The sequence below is a fragment of the Scyliorhinus torazame genome, chromosome 12 (genome assembly GCF_047496885.1).
Source record: "Scyliorhinus torazame isolate Kashiwa2021f chromosome 12, sScyTor2.1, whole genome shotgun sequence".
Taxonomy (NCBI): Eukaryota; Metazoa; Chordata; class Chondrichthyes; order Carcharhiniformes; family Scyliorhinidae; genus Scyliorhinus; species Scyliorhinus torazame.
In genome coordinates, this window is record NC_092718.1 from 100,749,513 (window position 1) to 100,765,306 (window position 15,794).

General features: G+C 64.7%; 1 protein-coding gene across 1 annotated transcript in view; it reads left to right on the top strand.

Moving 5' to 3' along the window:
- tmem145 (transmembrane protein 145) overlaps positions 1 to 15,794 on the top strand; it is a 220,530-nt gene that overhangs the window by 58,933 nt on the left and 145,803 nt on the right. The window contains exons 5-6 of the mRNA XM_072470104.1: positions 6,884 to 6,985; positions 8,599 to 8,683. Of these exons, the coding sequence (XP_072326205.1) occupies positions 6,884 to 6,985; positions 8,599 to 8,683 (187 nt within the window). The remainder of the gene's footprint in view (positions 1 to 6,883; positions 6,986 to 8,598; positions 8,684 to 15,794) is intronic.

A 15,794-nucleotide genomic window follows, 5' to 3' on the forward strand; every position in this document is an offset into this window, starting at 1 on the left:
GGGAATGCATTCAGGTATATGCAACTGAGGGCTTTTGCGAGGCAACAGGTGAGGGAATTCCCGCAGCTCCCGACACAAGAGGTGCAGGACAGAGTGATCTCAAAGACATGGGTGGGGGATGGTAAGGTGTCAGATATATATAGGGAAATGAGGGCCGAAGGGGAGACTATGGTAGATGAACTAAAAGGGAAATGGGAAGAAGAGCTGGGGGAGGAGATCGAGGAGGGGCTGTGGGCAGATGCCCTAAGCAGGGTGGAGGATAGGTGTGCGAGGTGCTCGAGAAGCCCAGCGAATCATACCCATATGTTCTGGTCATGCCCGGCACTACAGAGGTTTTGGATGGGGGTGACAAAGGTGCTTTCAAAAGTAGTAGGAGTCCGGGTCGAACCAAGCTGGGGGTTGGCTATATTTGGGGTTGCACAAGAGCCGGGAGTGCAGGAGGCGAGAGAGGCCGATGTTTTGGCCTTTGCGTCCCTAGTAGCCCGGCGCAGGATATTGCTAATGTGGAAAGAAGCCAAGCCCCCGGGGGTGGAGACCTGGATAAATGACATGGCGGGGTTTATAAAGCTAGAGCGGATTAAGTTCATCCTAAGGGGGTCGGCTCAAGGGTTCACCAGGCGGTGGCAACCGTTCGTCGAATACCTCGCAGAAAGATAGACGGAATGGGAAAAAGAAGGCAGCAGCAGCAGCCCAGGATCGGGGGGGGGGGGGGGGGGGGGGGGCGGGGGGGGAGGAGGAACCAGAAGGACTCTCAGGGTTGTTAATATATACTGTATAGTATGTATAGGTCGTTGCTACAGATAATTATATATTGGACTGTTAAATTATATTTTTGGAGAGTGTTACTTGTGACAAGGCAGTTGCCAATTAGGGCTAGTTTTCATTTTTATTATTTATTCATTTTTTGTTTATAAAATAGGTCATTGTTATTTGTGTTGTTATAATATTGTGTAAAGGATGCACAATGTACTGTGTTGGTTGACCAAAAATTTTCAATAAAATATTTAATAAAAAAAAAGATAATGAAAAAGTTTAAAAATGAATCAAACAATCCAGAAGGAACTGATCTTGAGCACACAAAGTGCAACTACGGGACAACAGACTGTACACAATGGTACATCTCTGAAAACCGAAGGACAACTAAACAGCACAGTCCAATGCAATGGCAAGAAAGTGTTGAAACTTGCAGTCACACTTGACAGACAATACAGGATGGAAAGAAATCCAGATGGCAACTGAGCAAGGGACTGCAGGACAGTGTGTGAAACACAGCTATAGGTCGAGGTTGAACAAACAAATGTGTGTGTAGACAACACAAATTCACGCATAATGGCACCAATGTCAGGAAGAACAGGATATTGTTTAGACCGAAAAGAAGTCATGCCAACAAATTTAATGAGTTCGTATTTGCCCAAAGACCAAAAAGCAAACCAGTTTTTAGGGCAAAGGACACACAAACCTGACACCACAAACACAGAAAAAAGACCAGGGGCGAAATTCTCCCGAAACGGCGCGATGTCCACCGACTGGCGCCCAAAATGGAGCCAATCAGACGGGCATCGCGCCACCCTAAAGGTGCGGAATGCTCCGCATCTTTGGGGGCCGAGCCCCAACATTGAGGGGCTAGGCCGACGCCGGAGGAATTTTCGCCCCACCAGCTGGCGGAAACGGCCTTTGTTGCCCCGCCAGCTGGCGCGTAAATGACATCCCCGGGCGGCGCATGCGCGGGAGAGTCAGCGGCCGCTGACAGTTTCCCACGCATGCGCAGTGGAGGGAGTCTCTTCCACCTCCGCCATGGTGGAGACCGTGGCGGAGGCGGAAGGAAAAGAGTGCCCCCACGGCACAGGCCCGCCCGCGGATCGGTGGGCCCCGATCGCGGGCCAGGCCACCGTGGGGGCACCCCCCGGGGCCAGATCGCCCCCTGCCCCCCCCAGGACCCCGGAGCCCGCCCACGCCGCCTTGTCCCGCCGTTCAAAAGGTGGTTTAATCCACGCCGGCGGGACAGGCAATTTATCGGCGCATCCGGGCCGGAGAATCCAGCGGGGGGGCCCGCCAATCGGCGCGGCCCGATTCCCGCCCCCGCCGAAGATCCGGTACCGGAGACTTCTGCAACTGGCGGGGGCGGGATTCACGGCAGCCCCCGGCGATTCTCCAACCCGGCGGGGGGTCGGAGAATGACGCCCCAGGTCTGACAACAAAAGTGGTTCAACCAGTCGACCACCTGATCCATTTGGACTGATGACTTGTTGGTATGTCAATACACTATCTCAGTGAAGACTGAGTACACACACAATTTATGGACTGTATAAAAAAAAAAAATTTTTTTTTAATTGTTAAGTAGTACTCAATTACTTTTAATGAACAGATAATTATGCTGACATATGTTTGTAGAAATCTCCAAACGACTTGCAAAAAAGGGTATGCATATGTTTATTGACTGGGGTGCAAACGGTTAAGTTATTGATAATGATTCATACCACTAGAGGGAACCACAGAACAGTCATTTATATATCATGTGATTTGGGGATAAGATTAAGTCGATTGGATAGGTGTGCGAGAGAGCAATTGTACACTTGAGAGTTCTGAAAGTTAGAGATAGCACAGTTTTATACAATAACCATCTACTTTATGAATGTGAACGAACCTTAGTAGTGTAAATAAATTTATAGTTTCATTCGTTAACAAAGCTTTGTGTTCTTTACTCAACACTACGCATCCGAGCCATCCACGTAAAGCAAAATAGAGAACACGACAAAAGAGAGCTTTGCTCTGTATCTCACCCCGTGCTGTACCTGTCCTGGGAGTGTTTGATGGGGACAGTGTAGAGGGAGCTTTACTCTGTATCTAACCCCGTGCTGTACCTGTCCTGGGAGTGTTTGATGGGGTCAGTGTAGAGAGAGCTTTGCTCTGTATCTAACCCTGTGCTGGACCTGTCCAGGGAGTGTTTGATGGGGGACAGTGTAGAGGGAGCTTTACTCTGTATCTAACCCCGTGCTGTACCTGTCCTGGGGAGTGTTTGATGGGGACAGTGTAGAGGGAGCTTTTACTCTGGATGGGGACCAGTGTAGAGAGAGCTTTTGCTCTGTATCTAACCCTGTGCTGTACCTGTCGCTGGGAGTGTTTGATGGAGACAGTGTAGAGGGAGCTTTACTCTGTATCTAACCCCTGTGTTGTACCTGTGCCTGGGAGTGTTTGATGGGACAGTGCAAGAGGGAGCTTTACTCTGTATCTAACCCCATGCTGTACCTGTCGCTGGGAGTGTTTGATGGGGACAGTGCAGAGGGAGCTTTACTCTGTATCTAACCCTGTGCTGTACCTGTCCTGGGAGTGTTTGATAGGGACAGTGTAGAGGGAGCTTTAATCTGTATCTAACCCTGTGCTGTACCTAGTCCTGGGGGGTGTTTGATAGGGGACAGTGTAGAGGGGAGCTTTATTCTATCTAACCTCGTGCTGTACCTGTCCTGGGAGTGTTTGATGAGTACAGTGCGGAGGGAGCTTTACTCTGTATCTAACCCCATGCTGTACCCTGTATCTAACCCCATGCTGTACCTGTCCTGGGAGTGTTTGATGGGGACAGTGCAGAGGGAGCTTTACTCTGTATCTAACACTGTGCTGTACCTGTCCTGGGAGTGTTTGATGAGTACAGTGTGGAGGGAGCTTTACTCTGTATCTAACCCTGTACCTGTCCTGGGAGTGTTTGATGAGTACAGTGTGGAGGGAGCTTTACTCTGTATCTAACCCCGTGCTGTACCTGTCCTGGGAGTGTTTGGTGGGGACAGTGCAGAGGGAGCTTTACTCTGTATCTAACCCCGGGCTGTACCTGTCCAGGGAGTGTTTGATGGGGACAGTGTGGAGGGAGCTTTACTCTGTATCTAACCCTGTACCTGTCCTGGGAGTGTTTGATGAGTACAGTGTAGAGGGAGCTTTACTCTGTATCTAAACCCGTGCTGTACCTGTCAAGGCGTGTTTGATGGGGACAGTGTAGAGGGAGCTTTGCTCTGTATCTCACCCTGTGCTGCACCTGTCCTGGGCGAGTTTGATGGGGACAGTGTAGAGGGAGCTTTACTCTGTATCTAACCCCATGCTGTACCTGCCCTGGGAGTGTTTGATGAGTACAGTGTGGAGGGAGCTTTACTCTGTATCTAACCCTGTGCTGTACCTGTCCTGGGAGTGTTTGATGGGGACAGTGTAGAGGGAGTATTACTCTGTATCTAACCCCGTGCTGTGTCTGTCCTGGGAGTGTTTGATGGGGACAGTGCAGAGGGAGCTTTACTCTGTATCTAACCCTGTACCTGTCCTGGGAGTGTTTGATGAGCACAGTGTGGAGGGAGCTTTACTCTGTATCTAACCCCGTGCTGTACCTGTCCTGGGAGTGTTTGATGGGGACAGTGCAGAGGGAGCTTTACTCTGTATCTAACCCCGGGCTGTACCTGTCCAGGGAGTGTTTGATGGGGGCAATGTAGAGTGAGCTTTACTCTGTATCTAACCCCGGGCTGTACCTGTCCAGGGAGTGTTTGATGGGGGCAATGTAGAGTGAGCTTTACTCTGTATCTAACCCCGTGCTGTACCTGTCCTGGGAGTGTTTGATGAGGACAGTGTGGAGGGAGCTTTACTCTGTATCTAACCCCGTGCTGTACCTGTCCTGGGAGTGTTTGATGGGGACAGTGTAGAGGGAGCTTTACTCTGTATCTAACCCCGGGCTGTACCTGTCCTGGGAGTGTTTGATGAGGACAGTGTGGAGGGAGCTTTACTCTGTAGCTAATCCCGTGCTGTACCTGTCCTGGGAGTGTTTGATGGGGACAGTGTGGAGGGAGCTTTACTCTGTATCTAACCCCGTGCTGTACCTGTCCTGGGAGTGTTTGATGTGTACAGTGTGGAGGGAGCTTTACTCTGTATCTAACCCCCTGCTGTATCTGTCCTGGGAGTGTTTGATGGGGACAGTGTAGAGGGAGCTTTACTCTGTATCTAACCCCGGGCTGTACCTGTCCTGGGAGTGTTTGATGAGTACAGTGTAGAGGGAGCTTTACTCTGTATCTAACCCCCTGCTGTACCTGTCCTGGGAGTGTTTGATGGGGACAGTGTAGAGGGAGCTTTACTCTGTATCTATCCTCGTGCTGTACCTGTCCTGGGGGTGTTTGATGGCGACAGTGTGGAGGGAGCTTTACTCTGTATCTATCCTCGTGCTGTACCTGTCCTGGGAGTGTTTGATGGGGACAGTGTGGAGGGAGCTTTACTCTGTATCTAACCCCCTGCTGTACCTGTCCTGGGAGTGTTTGATGGGGACAGTGTAGAGGGAGCTTTACTCTGTATCTATCCTCGTGCTGTACCTGTCCTGGGGGTGTTTGATGGGGACAGTGTAGAGGGAGCTTTACTCTGTATCTATCCTCGTGCTGTACCTGTCCTGGGAGTGTTTGATGGGGACAGTGTGGAGGGAGCTTTACTCTGTATCTAACCCCGTGCTGTACCTGTCCTGGGAGTGTTTGATGGGGACAGTGTAGAGGGAGCTTTACTCTGTCTCAACCCGTGCTGTACCTGTCCTGGGAGTGTTTGATGGGGACAGTGTGGAGGGAGCTTTACTCTGTATCTAACCTTGTGCTGCACCTGTCCTGGGAGTGTTTGATGGGGACAGTGTGGAGGGAGCTTTACTCTGTATCTAACCCCGTGCTGTACCTGTCCTGGGAGTGTTTGATGGGGACAGTGTAGAGGGAGCTTTACTCTGTATCTAACCCCGTGCTGTACCTGTCCTGGGAGTGTTTGATGGGGACAGTGTGGAGGGAGCTTTACTCTGTATCTAACCCCGTGCTGTACCTGTCCTGGGAGTGTTTGATGGGGACAGTGTAGAGGGAGCTTTACTCTGTATCTAACCCCGTGCTGTACCTGTCCTGGGAGTGTTTGATGGGGACAGTGTGGAGGGAGCTTTACTCTGTATCTCACCCCGTGCTGTACCTGTCCTGGGAGTGTTTGATGGGGACAGTGTAGTGGGAGCTTTACTCTGTATCTAACCCCGTGCTGTCCCTGTCCTGGGAGTGTTTGATGGGGACAGTGTAGAGGGAGCTTTACTCTGTATCTAACCCCGTGCTGTACCTGTCCTGGGAGTGTTTGATGGGGACAGTGTGGAGGGAACTTTACTCTGTATCTAACCCCGTGCTGTCCCTGTCCTGGGAGTGTTTGATGGGGACAGTGTGGAGGGAGCTTTACTCTGTATCTAACGCAGGTGAATGGTGTTGCACGAATTATCTAAAATACTTGACAGGCTGGCTGAATCTGGAGCAGGCTTTGCCGTGCTCTCTAACCCGCCAGGAGTGGAACAATTGCTTTGGATGAGTGTGTAATGTCTTCCCTGCCGTGTTCTGCCCCCTGCACCTGCCCCTTTTCCTCAGAAAGAGGAGACATCCGTCTGCACAGCACTCCGTGTCCCGACAGCGGCACCAGCGGCGGATTGGCAGAGCTGGCAGGCAATCAGCCACAAGCACTGTACATGGTGAGCGATCTCTTTGGACGGAGCAATCTGTGCATTAAACGTGGTATGGCCATGTGTGTCGGGCAGCTTAATGCTGTGGAGATAAATCAGAGGAGTGATGGAGTGGTGTGGATGGAGGGATGGATGTTTGTGGTTTTATTTGATGAATTAAACAATGAAAGTGTCCATGAGTTTTCAGGGATTGTATTGATGTGATTGTGTGAAGAATGAGCCCGGATGTCTGGAGAGAAGGGACCCTGTGTGCGCCTGGTGCGTGTGTCATTGTGTCGGGGGGGCAGGGGGCAGAGTAAGGGTGATCAGACATCTTTGGGGGCAGGTGTGAGGGAAAGGTTGCTCTCTCTCCCGCTCTCCATGTTGGTGCTGGAGGGAAACTAACAGCTTTTTGTTCTTGCACCCTGGCAGGTTGTGGAGGAAGGTCAGAGTGGTTACCTCAGCTGCCTGGGGGGGAGAAGCTTCCGGTCGGTGAGAGAGCGCTGGTGGTACATCGCCCTGAGCAAGTGTGGGGTAGGTCAGTGCTCCCGTCGCCTGCCTGTACCAGGCGCACACTGCCTGGCCCTTAACGCTGTGCTCCACCCTCCCCTCTACACAATTCCTGATCCGTGTCACTCCCTCTAAATTCCCCCGCCCCCTCCTGTGGCCCCCCTCCATCGGGTGTTGCTGTCCGTTTGAGATGAGCAGCATTATTGTCACTGAGCATTGTGAATTTTTGGAATGTGCACAAACTGAGATGGACGTCTGAGCATGAACCCCACCATCTCAGAGCCTCGCCCTTCAATACCATAATATCTCTCATCTGCTGCCCACGCTCCACACACTATCCAGAATTCATTATTCCAGCACACTCCAGCCCTCAACAAACCTGACATCACGCCTGACCCCTGATTCACTCCAATTTGTTCATCCCTCAATCCGCTGACCGGCACTGATCCCTAGTACGGCCATGGCTCGATTTCTACAATGCTCATCCATGTGTTCAAATCCCTCCATGGCCTGACCCCCTCCCTATTTGTGAAACCGCCTCCAGCCCCGACAACCCTCCCTATCTCTGTAACCTCCTCTAGCCCTACAACCCTCCCTATCTCTGTAATCTCCTCCAGCCCCTCCAACCCTCCCTATCTCTGTAACCTCCTCCAGCCCCTACAACCCTCCCTATCTCTGTAACCTCCTCCAGCCCCTACAACCCTCCCTATCTCTGTAACCTCCTCCAGCCCCTCCATCCCTCCCTATCTCTGTAACCTCCTCCAACCCCTCTAACCCTCCCTATCTCTGTAACCTCCTCCAGCCCCTACAACCCTCCCTATCTCTGTAACCTCCTCTAGCCCTACAACCCTCCCTATCTCTGTAATCTCCTCCAGCTCCTCCAACCCTCCCTATCTCTGTAACCTCCTCCAGCCCCTCCAACCCTCCCTATCTCTGTAACCTCCTCCAGCCCCTACAATCCTCCCTATCTCTGTAACCTCCTCCAGCCCCTACAACCCTCCCTATCTCTGTAACCTCCTCCAGCCCCTCCATCCCTCCCTATCTCTGTAACCTCCTCCAACCCCTCTAACTCTCCCTATCTCTGTAACCTCCTCCAGCCCCTACAACCCTCCCTATCTCTGTAACCTCCTCCAGCCCCTCCAACCCTCCCTATCTCTGTAACCTCCTCCAGCCCCTACAACACTCCCTATCTCTGTAACCTCCTTCAGCCCCTACAACCCTCCCTATCTCTGTAACTCCTCCAGCCCCTACAACACTCCCTATCTCTGTAACCTCCTTCAGCCCCTACAACCCTCCCTATCTCTGTAACTCCTCCAGCCCCTACAACACTCCCTATCTCTGTAACCTCCTTCAGCCCCTACAACCCTCCCTATCTCTGTAACCTCCTCCAGCCCCTCCAACCCTCCCTATCTCTGTAACCTCCTCCAGCCCCTACAACCCTCCCTATCTCTGTAACTCCTCCAGTGCGGTATCTCCGGAGGGTCACTGCGCCCCCTACACTTGCACAGGGGGCCTATCATTGACTCCTTATGCAATTAACACCCCTCGTAATCCCCCTCTCCACCCCCCTCCCTCCTTCAGTCAGCAGCAGCAGGATGAGGTGACTAACATGGGGCCCTCCTCTCTCTCGGTCACAGGGCAGTGGGCTTGAGCTTGAGTACGAGATGAGACTGACCAATGGACGGTCGTTTTGGACGGAGCAGTTCTCAGCTGATGAATTTGGTAAGCGTGAGAAAGCTGACTTCATCTGTGGGGCGGCGGGGGGAGAGAGCGGCGGGGGGAGAGGGTGGGGCGGGAGAGGGTGGGGCGGGGGAGGGGGGGAGAGGGTGGGGCGGGAGAGGGTGGGGCGGGGGAGGGGGGGAGAGGGTGGGGCGGGAGAGGGTGGGGCGGGGGAGGGGGGAGAGGGTGGGGCGGGGGAGGGGGGGAGAGGGTGGGGCGGGGGAGGGGGGAGAGGGTGGGGCGGGGGAGGGGGGAGAGGGTGGGGCGGGGGAGGGGGGAGAGGGTGGGGCGGGGGAGGGGGGAGAGGGTGGGGCGGGGGAGGGGGGAGAGGGTGGGGCGGGGGAGGGGGGAGAGGGTGGGGCGGGGGAGAGGGTGGGGCGGGGGAGGGGGGGGAGAGGGTGGGGCGGGGGAGAGGGGGGGAGAGGGTGGGGCGGGGGAGGGGGGGGCGAGAGGGGGGAGGGGGGGGGAGAGGGTGGGTGGGGGGGAGAGGGTGGGTGGGGGGGAGAGGGTGGGTGGGGGGCGAGAGGGGGGAGGGGGGGGGGAGAGGGTGGGTGGGGGGGTGAGGGTGGGGGGGAGAGGGTGGGGGGAGGGGGGAGAGGGTGGGGGGAGGGGGTAGAGGGTGGGGGGTAGATGGTGGGGGGAGAGGGTGGGGAGAGGGTGGGGCGGAGGGGGGAGAGGGTGGGGCGGGGTGGGGGGAGAGGGTGGGGGGGAGGGGGGGAGGGGGGGGAGAGGGTGGGGGGGAGGGGGGGGAGGGGGGGGAGAGGGTGGGGGGGAGAGGGTGGGGGGGAGTGGGGAGAGGGTAGGGGGGGAGAGGGGGGGGGAGAGGGGGAGAGGGGGGGGGAGAGAGGGGGGGAGAGGGTGAGGGGGGGAGAGGGAGAGGGGGGGAGGGAGGGAGAGAGGGAGGGGGGGGAGAGGGTGGGCGGAGGGGGGGGAGAGGGTGGGGGGGAGAGGGTGGGGCGGGGTGGGGGGAGAGGGTGGGGGGGAGGGGGAGAGGGTGGGGGGGAGGGGGAGAGGGTGGGGGGGAGGGGGGAGGGGGAGGGGGGGAGAGGGTGGGGGGAGGGGGGGAGAGGGTGGGGGGGAGAGGGTGGGGGGGAGTGGGGAGAGGGTAGGGGGGGAGGGGGGGAGAGGGTGTGGGGGGGGAGTGGGGAGAGGGTAGGGGGGGAGGGGGGGAGAGGGTGTGGGGGGGGAGTGGGGAGAGGGTAGGGGGGGAGAGGGGGGGGAGAGGGTGAGGGGGGGAGAGGGAGAGGGGGAGAGGGTAGGGGGGGAGAGGGGGGGGAGAGGGTGAGGGGGGGAGAGGGAGAGGGGGAGAGGGGGGAGGGGGGGGGAGGGGGGGAGAGGGTGGGCGGAGGGGGGTGAGAGGGTGGGGCGGAGGGGGGGGGAGGGGGGGAGAGGGTGGGCGGAGGGGGGGGGGAGAGGGTGGGGCGGAGGGGGGGGGAGAGGGTGGGGCGGAGGGGGGGCGGATGGGGGGGTGGGCGGAGAGGGGGGGGCGGATGGGGGGGTGGGCGGAGAGGGGGGGGCGGAGAGGGGGGGGCGGAGGGGGGGGGAAGAGGGTGGGGCGGAGGGGGGGGAGAGGGTGGGGCGGAGGGGGGTAAGGGGGTGGGGCGGAGGGGGGGAAGGGGGTGGGGCGGAGGGGGGGAAGGGGGTGGGGCGGAGGGGGGGAAGAGGGTGGGGCGGAGGGGGGGGAGAGGCTGGGGCGGAGGGGGGGAAGGGGGTGGGGCGGAGGGGGGGAAGGGGGTGGGGCGGAGGGGGGGAAGTGGGTGGGGCGGAGGGGCGGGAAGGGGGTGGCGCGGAGGGGGGGAAGGGGGTGGGGCGGAGGGGGGGAAGGGGGTGGGGCGGAGGGGGGGAAGGGGGTGGGGCGGAGGGGGGAAGGGGGTGGGGCGGGGCGGAGGGGCGGGAAGGGGGTGGGGCGGAGGGGGGGGGAAGGGGGTGGGGCGGAGGGGCGGGAAGGGGGTGGGGCGGAGGGGGGGGAAGGGGGTGGGGCGGAGGGGGGGGGAAGGGGGTGGGGCGGAGGGGGGGAGGGGGTGGGGCGGAGGGGGTGGGGCGGAGGGGGGGGAGGGGGTGGGGCGGAGGGGGTGGGGCGGAGGGGGGGGGGAGGGGGTGGGGCGGAGGGGGGGGGGAGGGGGTGGGGCGGAGGGGGGGGGGAGGGGGTGGGGCGGAGGGGGGGAAGGGGGTGGGGCGGAGGGGGGAAGGGGGTGGGGCGGAGGGGGGGAAGGGGGTGGGGCGGAGGGGGGGAAGGGGGTGGGGCGGAGGGGCGGGAAGGGGGTGGGGCGGAGGGGCGGGAAGGGGGTGGGGCGGAGGGGCGGGAAGGGGGTGGGGCGGAGGGGGAAGGGGGTGGGGCGGAGGGGGGGAAGGGGGTGGGGCGGAGGGGCGGGAAGGGGGTGGGGCGGAGGGGCGGGAAGGGGGTGGGGCGGAGGGGCGGGAAGGGGGTGGGGCGGAGGGGGGAAGGGGGTGGGGCGGAGGGGGGGAAGGGGGTGGGGCGGAGGGGGGGAAGGGGGTGGGGCGGAGGGGGGGAAGGGGGTGGGGCGGAGGGGGGGAAGGGGGTGGGGCGGAGGGGCGGGAAGGGGGTGGGGCGGAGGGGGGAAGGGCGGAGGGGCGGGAAGGGCGGAGGGGCGGGAAGGGGGTGGGGCGGAGGGGCGGGAAGGGGGTGGGGCGGAGGGGCGGGAAGGGGGTGGGGCGGAGGGGCGGGAAGGGGGTGGGGCGGGAAGGGGGTGGGGCGGAGGGGCGGGGAAGGGGGTGGGGCGGAGGGGGGGGAAGGGGGTGGGGCGGAGGGGGGGGAAGGGGGGTGGGGCGGAGGGGGGGGAAGGGGGTGGGGCGGAGGGGAGGGAAGGGGGTGGGGCGGAGGGGGGGGGAAGGGGGTGGGGCGGAGGGGGGGGGGGAAGGGGGTGGGGCGGAGGGGGGGGGAAGGGGGTGGGGCGGAGGGGGGGGGAAGGGGGTGGGGCGGAGGGGGGGGGAAGGGGGTGGGGCGGAGGGGGGGGGAAGGGGGTGGGGCGGAGGGGGGGGGAAGGGGGTGGGGCGGAGGGGGGGGGAAGGGGGTGGGGCGGAGGGGGGGGGAAGGGGGTGGGGCGGAGGGGGGGGGGGAGGGGGTGGGGCGGAGGGGGGGGGGAAGGGGGTGGGGCGGAGGGGGGGGGAAGGGGGTGGGGCGGAGGGGGGGGGAAGGGGGTGGGGCGGAGGGGGGGGGGAAGGGGGTGGGGCGGAGGGGGGGGGAAGGGGGTGGGGCGGAGGGGGGGGGAAGGGGGTGGGGCGGAGGGGGGGGGAAGGGGGTGGGGCGGAGGGGGGGGAAGGGGGTGGGGCGGAGGGGGGGGGAAGGGGGTGGGGAGGGGGGGGGAAGGGGGTGGGGCGGAGGGGGGGGGGAAGGGGGTGGGGCGGAGGGGGGGGGAAGGGGGGTGGGGCGGAGGGGGGGGGAAGGGGGTGGGGCGGAGGGGGGGGAAGGGGGTGGGGCGGAGGGGGTGGGGCGAAGGGGGTGGGGCGGGGGGGAAGGGGGTGGGGCGAAGGGGGTGGGGCGGAGGGGGGGGGAAGGGGGTGGGGCGGAGGGGGGGGAAGGGGGTGGGGCGGAGGGGGGGGGAAGGGGGTGGGGCGGAGGGGGGGGGGAAGGGGGTGGGGCGGAGGGGGGGGGAAGGGGGTGGGGCGGAGGGGGGGCGGAGGGAGGGGCGGGGGAGAGGGTGGGGGGGGAGAGGGTGGGGGGGAGAGGGTGGGGCGGGGTGGGGGGAGGGGGGAGAGGGTGGGGCGGGGTGGGGGGGGTGGGGGGGAGGGGGGAGAGGGTGGGGGGAGGGGGGAGAGGGTGGGGCGGGGTGGGGGGGTGGGGGGGAGGGGGGAGAGGGTGGGGCGGGGTGGGGGGAGAGGGTGGGGGGGAGGGGGAGAGGGTGGGGCGGGGTGGGGGGGGTGGGGGGGAGGGGGGAGAGGGTGGGGCGGGGTGGGGGGGTGGGGGGGAGGGGGGAGAGGGTGGGGGGGTGGGGGGGAGAGGGTGGGGGGGAGGGGGAGAGGGTGGGGTGGGGGGGAGAGGGGGGGTGGGGGGGAGAGGGTGGGGGGGAGGGGGAGAGGGTGGGGTGGGGGGGAGAGGGGGGGTGGGGTGGGGGGAGAGGGGGGGTGGGGTGGGGGGGAGAGGGGGGGTGGGGTGGGGGGGAGGGGGGGAGAGGGGGGGTGGGGTGGGGGGGAGAGGGGGGGCGGAGGGGGGAGAGGGTGGGGGGGAGTGGGGGGGAGGGGGGGCGGAGGGGGGGAGAGGGTGGGGGGGAGTGGGGGGGAGGGGGGGCGGAGGGGGGGAGAGGGTGGGGGGGAGTGGGGCGGAGGGGGGGAGAGGGTGGGGGGGGAGGGGGGGAGAGGGTGGGGGGGGAGGGGGGGAGAGGGTGGGGGGGGGAGTGGGGGGGAGGGGGGGAGAGGGGGGGTGGGGTGGGGGGGAGAGGGGGGGGCGGAGGGGGGGAGAGGGGTGGGGGGGAGTGGGGGGGAGGGGGAGAGGGTGGGGGGGAGGGGGGAGAGAGGGTGGGGGGAGGGGGGGAGGAGGGGGGGGAGAGGGTGGGGGGGGGGGAGAGGGGGGGTGGGGTGGGGGGGAGGGGGAGAGGGTGGGGGGGGGGGGAGAGGGGGGGTGGGGTGGGGGGAGGGGGAGAGGGTGGTGTGGGGGGGAGAGGGGGGGTGGGGGGGAGGGGGGAGAGGGTGGGGTGGGGGGGAGAGGGGGGGTGGGGTGGGGGGGAGAGGGGGGTGGGGTGGGGGGGAGAGGGGGGGTGGGGTGGGGGGGGAGGGGGGGAGAGGGGGGGTGGGGTGGGGGGGAGAGGGGGGGTGGGGTGGGGGGGGGAGAGGGGGGGCGGAGGGGGGGAGAGGGGTGGGGGGGAGTGGGGGGGAGGGGGGAGAGGGTGGGGGGGAGGGGGGAGAGAGGGTGGGGGGAGGGGGGGGAGGAGGGGGGGGGAGAGGGTGGGGAGAGGGGGGGTGGGGGTGGGGGGGAGAGGGGGGGTGGGGTGGGGGGAGAGGGGGGGCGGAGGGGGGGAGAGGGGGGGTGGGGTGGGGGGAGAGGGGGGGCGGAGGGGGGGAGAGGGGGGGTGGGGTGGGGGGGAGAGGGGGGGCGGAGGGGGGAGAGGGGGGGCGGAGGGGGGAGAGGGGGGTGGGGTGGGGGGGAGAGGGGGGGCGGAGGGGGGGAGAGGGGGGTGGGGTGGGGGGAGAGGGGGGGGTGGGGTGGGGGGGAGAGGGGGGGCGGAGGGGGGAGAGGGTGGGGGGAGTGGGGGGGAGGGGGGAGAGGGTGGGGGGAGGGGGGAGAGGGTGGGGGGGAGTGGGAGGGAGGGGGGAGAGGGTGGGGGGGAGGGGGGGGGGGGGAGGGTGGGTGGGGGGGAGGGGGGGGAGGGGGGGAGAGGGTGGGGGGGAGGGGGGAGAGAGGGTGGGGGAGGGGGAGGAGGGGGGGAGTGGGTGGGGTGGGGGGGGGAGAGGGTGGGGGGGGAGGGTGTGGGGGGAGGGGGGGAGAGGGTGGGGAGGGGGGGAGAGGGTGGGGGGAGAGGGGAGGGGGGGAGGAGGGTGGGGGGCGGAGGGTGTGGGGGGAGGGGGGAGAGGGTGGGGAGGGGGGGAGAGGGTGGGGGGAGAGGGGGAGGGGGGGAGAGAGGGTGGGGGGCGGAGGGGGGGGGAGAGGGTGGGGAGGAGGGGGGGGGAAGAGGGTGGGGCGGAGGGGGGGGAGAGGGGTGGGGAGGAGGGTGGGGCGGAGGGGGGGGAAGAGGGTGGGGCGGAGGGGGGGGAAGGGGGTGGGGCGGAGGGGGGGGAAGGGGGTGGGGCGGAGGGGGGGAAGGGGGTGGGGCGGAGGGGGGGAAGGGGGTGGGGCGGAGGGGGGGGAAGGGGGTGGGGCGGAGGGGGGGGAAGGGGGTGGGGCGGAGGGGGGGAAGGGGGTGGGGCGGAGGGGGGGAAGGGGTGGGGCGGAGGGGGGGGGGAAGGGGGGGGGCGGAGGGGGGGAAGGGGGTGGGCGGAGGGGGGGAAGGGGGTGGGGCGGAGGGGGGGGAAGGGGGTGGGGCGGAGGGGGGGAAGGGGGTGGGGCGGAGGGGGGGAAGGGGGTGGGGCGGAGGGGGGGGAAGGGGGTGGGGCGGAGGGGGGAAGGGGGTGGGGCGGAGGGGGGAAGGGGGTGGGGCGGAGGGGGGGGAAGGGGGTGGGGCGGAGGGGGGGGAAGGGGGTGGGGCGGAGGGGGGGAAGGGGGGGGGGGGGGGGGGGGAAGGGGGTGGGGCGGAGGGGGGGGAAGGGGGTGGGGCGGAGGGGGGGGGGGGGGAGGGGTGGGGCGGAGGGGGGGAAGGGGGTGGGGCGGAGGGGGGGAAGGGGGTGGGGCGGAGGGGGGGAAGGGGGTGGGGCGGAGGGGGGAAGGGGTGGGGCGGAGGGGGGGAAGGGGGTGGGGCGGAGGGGGTGGAGCGGAGGGGGGGGAAGGGGGTGGGGCGGAGGGGGGGAAGGGGGTGGGGCGGAGGGGGGGGAGAGGGTGGGGGGGAGGGGGGGAAGGGGGTGGGGGGGAAGGGGGTGGGGTGGAGGTGGGGGAAGGGGGTGGGGGGGGAAGGGGGTGGGGCGGAGGGGGGGGAAGGGGGTGGGGCGGAGAGGGGAAGGGGGTGGGGCGGAGGGGGGGGAAGGGGGTGGGGCGGAGGGGGGGGGGAGAAGGGGAAGGAGGAGCAAGCCGGGAGACAAAGAGGGAGGGATGGAGAAGGAGGAGTGAGGGAAAGTGGGAGGAAAGGGAGAGAGGCCAGGAGGAGCAAATGAGGGTGGAGGAGGGAGTAGAAAGGGAGAAGGAAAGCAGGTGAGATAGGGAGGGGAGGGGAGGGTCAATGAGACAGGGAATGGGGATGGAGGGTGTGAGAGGAGCAAGGGAGGAGGAGGGGGGAAGAAGGGAGAGGGAAAGTGGGTGAGTTGGGTGGGTGGAGTGGAGGGCCAGCGAGACAGAGGAGATGGTGACGGAGGTTGTGAGAGAGGGAGAGTAAGAATAGGAGAGGGAGGGTAAGAGAGACAGAGGAGAGGGAGAGTATAGAGGGGAGGGAGAGGAGTATAGAGGGAATGGAGGATAGAGGGAGTGGAGTGTGGAGGAAATGGAAGCGAGGTGATGAGGAGCTAGACTGTAAGAGAAAGAGTGAGCAGGGGAATCGGAGAGCAATGGAAATATCGAGATAGACAGAAAGCTATC